Source organism: Pipistrellus kuhlii, unplaced genomic scaffold (genome assembly GCF_014108245.1).
Source record: "Pipistrellus kuhlii isolate mPipKuh1 unplaced genomic scaffold, mPipKuh1.p scaffold_m20_p_20, whole genome shotgun sequence".
Lineage (NCBI taxonomy): Eukaryota > Metazoa > Chordata > Mammalia > Chiroptera > Vespertilionidae > Pipistrellus > Pipistrellus kuhlii.
Window position 1 is genome coordinate 15,288,855 of NW_023425516.1, and position 8,570 is coordinate 15,297,424.

The 8,570-nt window shown below is 43.5% G+C and overlaps 1 protein-coding gene and 1 long non-coding RNA gene across 3 annotated transcripts; one reads left to right on the forward strand and one right to left on the reverse strand.

Annotated features, from left to right (window-relative positions):
- Positions 1-891: 891 nt before the first annotated feature.
- On the reverse strand, positions 892-8,455 carry GPN3 (GPN-loop GTPase 3). Of its 2 annotated transcripts, XM_036449347.2 has the most exons (9): positions 8,299-8,336; positions 8,019-8,022; positions 7,074-7,194; positions 5,751-5,918; positions 3,724-3,848; positions 3,057-3,172; positions 2,827-2,923; positions 2,161-2,289; positions 892-1,438 (listed from the first exon to the last, which is right to left on the reverse strand). In XM_036449347.2, the coding sequence occupies exons 1-9, from the start codon at positions 8,334-8,336 to the stop codon at positions 1,376-1,378; spliced, it is 861 nt and encodes a 286-aa protein (XP_036305240.1). In that variant the 3' UTR covers positions 892-1,375. The 2 variants fall into 2 exon arrangements, with proteins under 2 accessions (XP_036305240.1, XP_036305238.1); XM_036449345.2 differs by lacking the exon at positions 8,019-8,022 and having other exon boundaries at positions 7,074-7,182; positions 8,299-8,455.
- On the forward strand, positions 6,041-6,451 carry LOC123652852. The gene is made up of 2 exons (XR_006742379.1): positions 6,041-6,180; positions 6,416-6,451. It is a non-coding gene; the product is annotated as an uncharacterized LOC123652852 (long non-coding RNA).
- Positions 8,456-8,570: the final 115 nt, after the last annotated feature.

Here is an 8,570-nt window from a genome sequence, read left to right on the forward strand (position 1 = left end):
ATTAAAGGCTCAGGAATTTTTAAACTATTACTAAGAAGCATCTCATGTTAAAAGACAAATTCATTCCTGCTTTGGCCCGTTTCTTCGGCCAGTTCCTCAGACTGGAATACTTTGCTCCCAGTTCCCACACTGACTTCTAATTTTGGTCTCCTATCAGATAGCGCCTTTGAGGAGGAGCCTTCTTTGACAATGAGCCCAGAGTAGCCAGTTATCGCTTGCCCTTTCATTACTGTTTCTTCTTCCCATTCCTTATCAGAGACTTTTCTGTTATGGTTAATCTCAAGGACCCAGCTTGTCAGCTCCATAAGAATAAGGTTAAAAAAAAAAATAAGGTTTTGTTAAGTTCCTAGTTTATCTCGTGTCCGGCATCTCCTACTTGGGAAATTTTACTAATTCAAAAAATTTCCCTGAGTTATTTCAAATTATGGAGAACAAGAGTGTAATGAAAAGTTAATGCCGTCTCTTTTATTTATATACTAATGGCCTGGTGCACGAAATTTGTGCATGGGGAGGGGGTCTCTCAGTCCAGCCTACACCCTCTCCAATCTGGGACCCCTCGGAAGACATCCCTCTCACAATCTGGGACTGCTGGCTCCTAACCATTCTCCTACCTGCCTAACCACTTTGTGTGCCAGCCTAATAGCCCCTAACTGCTCCCCTGCCGGGCCGATCACCCCCAACTGCCTTCACCTGCAGGGCTGAGGGGACTGGGGGACTCCGGCTGGATGAGGTGGGGCTAAGGGGACTAGGAGCCACCATCTTTGTGAGGACATGGCAATCAAATTAGCATATCCCCTCTTTATTGGCTATGGGCACTGTCATTTGTGAGGGTGTGGTAGTCAATTAGCATATTCCCCCTTTATTAGATAGGATACATATCTTAAAAATTAGTCACTTTTCATTTTTTAATTATACAAATAATATATTTTCAATGTAAAAATTAGGAATACATATAAACAATAGTTTTATCCTTACATATTTTCACCTTTGGATATACATATTTTGTTATAATAATTCCTGCTCCTCCAAAAAGACCTTCAAAAATAACAAAACCAAACAGAAAAAAAATAAAGATAGACTGTTCCTAACTGTACCACAGGTGCTAATTTACATTATACACAAATCTATGTGAATTAATTTCAATTTCAACTTTTAAAATCTAAGTTGATGCTTAATAAATATATAACACTTTAAACAGCAGTAGTTTCAGAATAACCAAGAACTTGATTCAGGTGTGCTGTTGATAAAGAGCCACGTATTATTTTTTTTTTCATTAAAATAATCAGCTTTTTAGTATTGCATCCTTTGAGAAAAATGTTTTGCCGGTTCAGCCACAAGCTCTTCACATATGTACATTTACATATTAGTAAACTCTTCATTCATTCTGACGTTCTTGAAAATATTCATCAAACATAGAAGAAGACTCATCTTCATGTTCCTGACACAAAGGAAACACAAAATAGAAAATACATGAATTTCTCCCAGTTAGACATAGCATGTGCTTACATATTTCTCAGGTAAGGAATGCTCTCTAAAGAACTAATACTCAGTGCTAACACTCAGTGCTGGCTCTCGGTGCTGCACATAGGTAATAGTAACAATATATAGTAACAATATAATATTTAAAGTGTTTATATCTCATTAGAAGCATTTCTTCTTCTTTTTAAAAATTCTTACCTGAGTCATTTTCACTGATTTTTAGAGAGGGGAAAGGAGAAGAGAGGTAGGGAGGAAGATTTTAGGGGTTGAGGGGGAGAGAGAAAGAGAGAGAGACAGAGAGAGAGAGAGAGAGAGAGAGAGAGAGAGAGAGAGAGAGAGAGAACATCTATGCAAGAGAGAAACATTGGTCAGTTGCTTCCCATATGCACACTGGCATGGGATTAAAATCTGCACCTCAGGTATGTGCCCTGACTGGGAATTGAATCCATGACCCTTCCATGCACAGGACCATATTCCAACACACTGAGCCACAGAATAGAGCAAAACTGATATTGCTCTTTGAGCTCAGGAGTCAATTTCAGTAATCACCCAGAGAAGCCCAGGTTACTGCCACCACTAAGACAAAAATTAATTTGAGTTCCTGGGATCACACAGGAGATCAAGGAGTACAGGCAAACATTTTTACTAAAAGCCAATAAATACCCCTAAACCAGAAATTACCTTTGGTTCTTTAAATTCCAAGTCTTCTCCATACTGAATGGCAAAATCAATATGCTGTAATACAATGTTCATGCTTTCTTCATCTGATTGATCATAAGGCAAAAATCGAACCATGCTGTAGTCGTCAATCTATAAGTTGGAGATTTCAGAAAGGGTCATTCTGAAACTGTGCAACATGCTTAATTTTCAACTTATATATTTGAGGTTTATAACCATTGATCATTTGTAGGGGAGGGGAGGGATAGACAGAGACAAAATGGAAAATCCATATTCATTTTTTTTGGTCTGACTTATGAGAACACTAAACTTACTACATAACTAGATACTGTTTCATAGGCATTTATCGAATTCAACAACCACTGGAGACTTCAACAGGGCACAGACAGTTCTGAACTCCCAAAATGGCTTGGAATAATGGACATGTCATTTCATTTACTGGCTATCACCAATACCTGCTTCTAAATTAAACTGTGCGGGGGAGGAATGAAAAAAAAATCAAACTGCTGACTGGCCAGGCCACAGCCTGTCACCACCACCTCCCCATTGCAAGGAAATAGGATTGGATTGTGCTTTCCGTAATGTTGGCCACTGACTGGACATCGATGAGTAACAAAAAATGACAACAACAACAACAACAACAACAACAAAACAATATAACCAGCTTACCAGTCCACATATAGCTTTAGTCAATTTTTTGAATTTTTTGCTTCTAAAGTCACTTGTGGAATCATCTAATAAAGAATACATGTCTGGATCTAGAAACCTTTAAAAGTGAGAAAGAGACCGATGAATAAAAGGAAGAAGAAATCCGATTTACACACAGACAGAACCTCACATGTAAATAAAGCTTAGAAGATTCATTGGGTGTCCGATTGTAATGGGGGTCATGAACTCACTTCTCAATTTCCTTCTTAGCTTTCTTACTCAGCAGGTCCATCTTCGTCATGATGTTAACTTGTGGAATTTCTAGAGAGATCATAGCGCTCAGGGCCGCCAAGATGCCAGAAATAAACTGAAGAAGGAAACAGGAAAGAAAAGATAAATCAGTAGGTGCCACCAAAATTCCTTAGTCTCTGCATGAAAGAGAGAGCAGAACTGGCCTAAATCAAAGAAACACTAATCCTAAAGAAAGGACAGTCCACTAATCAGAGGCTGACCCTTGGTTTCTGAAGGTGAGGAGAAAAAAAGATGTAGACTTAATCTATGGTGGTCACAAGCCTCAATTCAGACCGTATCTTTAACCTTCCTTCCCATAAAAAATTCCTTAAGAGCTATTAATGAGAAATTAAGTTTTAGACAGTTCATAAACTAGACAAATAGCCTTCAGAGAATTAAAAATGCACATAGATAATATGCATCTGCCTCATTTTTCTTGGTAAGTTCTCCATGTAAAAATCACAATTTACCATCTGAAGTGAAAATACATTATTATAATAATTTTATAAGGAATACTAAATAACTCTGGAGTATAGTTTGCGAAATGTTCAGAATCACACAATGATTAAGGGAGCCTATTATCTGCTTGTACCCACGACTGAAATAACAACAGATTTATCCTCAAACCTTAAAAGACTCCACCATAAACTGTGAATCGACCAGAAAAACTCCACAGACTCGAAACTCCCACTGTTCTAGCTGCTGGACCAGCTGTTTCATCACAGGCAGGTGCGTGTACAGCTCGATCTGACCTGCATGAAGAAAATTGCAAGACTATTACAACCAGAAAACGTTAATAAATACAAAAAAAATTTCCCCCATAAGATGGTGTCAAGGGCATGTACATTGGTTGCGGGCACATCCCCATTAGAGGGTGTGTAGGCGGCAGCTGATGTTTCTCTCTCATTGACATTTCTAGCTCTCTATCCCTCTTCCTTCCTCTCTGTGAAAAATCAATAAAATTTATTTTTAAAAAAACACACAAACAAACAAACGAACAAACAAACCCCCTGCTGGAGTGGCACAGTGGTTGAGCATCGACCTATGAGCCAGGAGGTAACAGTTCAATTCCCAGTCAGGGCACATGCCCTGGTTGAGGGCTAAATCCCTAGTAGGAGGCATGGAGGAGGCAGCTGATCAATAATTCTCTCTCATCACTGATGGGTTTTTTCCCCTCTCCATCTCCCTTTACCTCTGAAATCAATAAAAACATATTTAAAAAAAATTAAAATTAAAAACAAACCAACAGCCCTGGCTGGTTTGACTCAGAGGACAGAGCATCAGCCTGCAGACTGAAGGGTCCTGGGTTGATTCCGGTCAAGGGCACATGCCTAGGTTGTGGCCTCGATTCCCAGTAAGGGGCATGCAGGAGGCAGCAGATCAATGATTCTCTCTCATCTTGATGTTTCTATCTCTCTTTCCCTCTCCCTTCCTCTCTGAAATCAATAAAAACATATGTATTTTAAAAACCACACCACCAACAACAAAAAAAAGGTAATAATATATTCCATTTTAAGGGGTCTTACTGGAAGCAATCACAAAATCATGAGGTTCATCACATTTTTTAGTTTTTGCCCATCAAAAGCAAGCGCTACAATTTTGTTAACCAGTGTCGCTCCAATAAATTCAATAAAAAGGAAAACAAGAAAGCGAGTGCTACAAAAGTAATGCAGTTTGGGAATATTCATCAAGATGAACACTTATGACATCTGCACCTTTCTGTGGGTGTGTGTATGTTCAATTAAAAGCAAAAGGAAAAAGTGAGAGCCACCTATGATCAAAGCTAAGTTCAGCTCAAGTCTACAATTCTTAATTTGGCTTACCAAGTCATATGGGTTTCTCTCTCCCCTACCAGCCTCACTTCCAACATTTCCCTTTGTGCACTGCGTGCTTCCGCCACAACAGCCTTTCTGCTGCCTCAAACCCACCTCCGTCCTTCCTGCCCGCAGGCCTACAACACGCTAGGACTTTTGCGTGGACCACAGTCTCCCTCACCTTCGGGGGATGGCCCAGCCTTCAGGCCACTGATCAAAGCTCCTCTCACTTCCCTGCTGTGTGATGGTCTATGCCAGCAGCCGCCAACCTTTCGGACCTCACGGACCACCAGCTGGTGACCGCTGCTCTATGCTATTCCTGCCACAGAGGAGTACTAAGTAACACTTGGGTGGTTTTTGTTTACACCGTCCAGCACTGCCACTGGACTGTGAGCCCCACCGGGGCAGAGACCATGGCTGCCTGGTCCTCTATGGTATTCTCCGTGTACAAAGGTAAGCACTCAGTCAACTCAGTGAATGAGTAGGGCCAATGAATAAGAGCTTTCACTGCAATCTGTCTAACTCCGGGCGACAAATGCTCACTGCACTTTCTCCTGCTGAGGACAGAACCCGCATGACTGTGAGGAAAAAGACACATTTTTAAAAAATATATATTTTATTGATTTTTTACAGAGAGGAATAGAGAGTTAGAAACATCAATGAGAGAGTATCATCGATCAGCTACCTCTTGCACACCCCGTACTGGGGATGTGCCCACAACTAAGGTACATGCCCTTGACCGGAATCAAACCTGGGACCCTTCAGTCTGCAGGCTGATGCTCTATCCACTGAGCCAAACCGGTTTCGGCGGAAAAAGACACATTTAAATGGCTCACCTACCTGGACAGTCAAAAAGGATGTAGTCATCCTCTACGTGGCCAAGGCAGCTCTCCAGCCAGTCGAAGTTATTGGCGAAGTACTCCATGCAAAACACCAGCCCCCCATTGGGGCCGAACCGCAGAGCATCGTCCTCCATCACGTCATCCACCTCGATCAGCTCCCGGATGTCTGAAAAGCACAGGCAGGCCACAGCATAGCAGCACATCCGTCTGAAAACCGCTATCCTCACAAGGGATAATTAACCACTATATAGAAACCCACACATAGGAGATTATTTCTGTACGTGGTTATTCCCGAGAGCAGGGACTGTGGGAAGTAATTATTATAGAGCCAGACAATAGAATCCTATGCAGCCATAAAAAGGAAAAGCTGTTTAAGTATTTGACTATCACCCAACCTCCTAGTTATACTGTTAAGTGAAAAGTGTAAGGTATAGCCGAAACCGGTTTGGCTCAATGGATAGAGCGTCGGCTTGCGGACTGAAAGGTCCCGGGTTCGATTCCGGTCAGGGGCATGTATCTTGGTTGCGGGCATATCCCCAGTAGGGGGTGTGCAAGAGGCAACTGATCGATGACTCTCTCTCATCGATGTTTCTAACTCTCTATCTATCTCCCTTCCTCTCTGTACAAAATCAATAAAATATATTAAAAAAAAAAAAGTGTAAGGTATAGAAGTCCATGTAAGAATCTATCATTTGTGTTTAAAAAAAAAAAAAAACATTAAAAGAGTTAAAAAAAAAAAAAAACATTTAGGGGGCTCACTCAGAGTATGATCAGCAGTAAAGCAGAGTCACTGTAACAGCATTAAGCATGGAAAGTACAGAAGGGAAGGGTAGGGAGGAAGGTCCTTAATTGAATTGAGTACATAAGAGATCACGAGAAAGGATACTGTTGAACATAAGTGGATGTCATCAATTGACATTTAGTCTCATGCTGTTCACCCTGAATCCAGGGGACCATCGATGGATGGACAAGAACAGACCCAGAAATAAGGAGCCACGGGTCAGACTGTTGGACCTCAGAGGGAGGGTGGGGATAAAAGGGAGAGATCAACCAAAGGACTTATGTCACACATAGGAGCCTAACCAGTGGTCAAGGACAATAGGAGGGTGGGGGCATGAGTGGGGAGGGGTGGGGGGTTAGAATGGGGGGTTGAGGTCAAATAAGTGATACCTTAATCAATAAAGAAATAAAATTTTAAAAAAAGAAACCAGGGGACCAGACTGTAGTAATATCTCAGCTTCGGGGCCCAGCAGCCAGCATTCCCAGCCTCCTCACCCCCTAATTTTCCTGAAGGAGGGGGACAGCTCCGCTCAGGACTCACCAGCCATTACGGAATAGTTAAAGTGTTCTTCTGCAGGATCAAGGTTCACGACCTGGACAGACCGATTGAGGGCTTCGCAGTGCTGGACCATGGTGGCACAGTAAGTGCTCTGCAATGCCACGTGGGTCAGGGCGTCAGAGCAGCAGCAATGCAACGTTATCCCTGCACCCCCAGCAGACTCTACACCTGGGCAGTGTCTTGTAGGGACAAAACTGGGCCTCCATCAACCCCTGGGAGCTAGACCAGGGACGGATTAGACCACATGTGTCAAACACAAGGCCCGCGGGCCAAATCCGTCCCGCCAGGCCTTGCAATGTGGCCCGCACCGCGCTGTCATCACTGCACTCCGCTGCGTTTCCATCACAATGACAGTTTATGACTGTTCAGTAAACCATTTGGCCCCCGATTTAGGCTGGATTTTAGATTTTGGCCCCTTCTCTGATTGAGTTCGACACCCCTAGATTAGACAAAACTGGACTCCAGCTCAGATAGTGTGGCTCAGTGGTTAAACATCGACCTATGAACCAGGAGGTCATGGTTTGATTCTTGGTTGGGGCACCTGGCCAGGTTGTGGGCTCATCACCAGTTTGCCAGTGTGTAAAAGGCAGCCTATCAATGATTCTCTCTCATCATTGATGTTTCTGTCTCTCCCTCTCTGAAGTCAATAAAAAAATATATTTTAAAAAACTGGATTCCAGCCAAAATCAGTGGATTGAGCATCGGCCGGCCTGCGGATGGAGAGGTCCCAGGTTCGGTTCCGGGCAGCTTATCGATGATTCTCTCTCATCGATGTTTCTAACTATCTCTCTCCCTCTCTGTAAAAAAAAAATCAATAAAACATATATATTTTTAAAAAATTGGATTCCAGCCGCCACTTAAAAGCTGTGATCCTGAGCAAAGAGCCTTTCTGTACCTCATTTCCCTTATCTGTACAGCCGGATTAATAGGGCTTATTTTAGAGGGTTGCTGTGGAAACAAATGAGGTGTTCAGCGCAGTATCTGGGGCACGAGCATACAATAAATGTAAGCAACTGCCACTCTTCTCCTTCCAAAACCACAACTAGCAGGGTCCTGAAGCCCAGACCGCAGAAGGGAGCTGCCAGGGTGTCAGGGTCCCCGTACAAAAGCCCGCCGGTCCCCTCCTCTGGACCCGAACCTCCCAGCTCTCCCCCCCCCCCCCCCCCACAACTCCTACTTTCCCCTCCTTCTTTCGCCAGATCCTCACCTTCCCGCTGCCTGCGGGGCCCATGACGAGCTGCGCATACCAAGGCATGTCGACTCCCTGAGCCCCAGGGGGTGCCCGGCCCGCAGCTGCCACCAAGCCTGGCTGCCACACTCCCTTCAGCCTTCGCGCGACGCCCCGAGTTCCGGGAACGTGAGCTGCGAACCAATCACAATCCAAAGTTTCGCTTACATGCCACACCTCCGAGTACGGAGCGCCCCGAGGGCCAAAATCCCTTGTGAAACGCGTCCTGGGAAGGGAGGGACGTGTGCGCA

What these genes read in the sequence shown, in the direction of transcription:
- GPN3 (XM_036449347.2), bottom strand. Translation starts at nt 8,336, where the DNA reads ATGCGCAGCTCGTCATGGGCCCCGCAGGCAGCGGGAAG. An exon ending in TTATGGTGGAGTCTTTTAAG is followed by an intron (nt 3,173 to 3,723) that starts GTTTGAGGATAA and finishes TTCCTTCTTCAG; the next exon opens with TTTATTTCTGGCATCTTGGC. An exon ending in TGGAATTTAAAGAACCAAAG is followed by an intron (nt 1,439 to 2,160) that starts GTAATTTCTGGT and finishes CCTTTGTGTCAG; the next exon opens with GAACATGAAGATGAGTCTTC.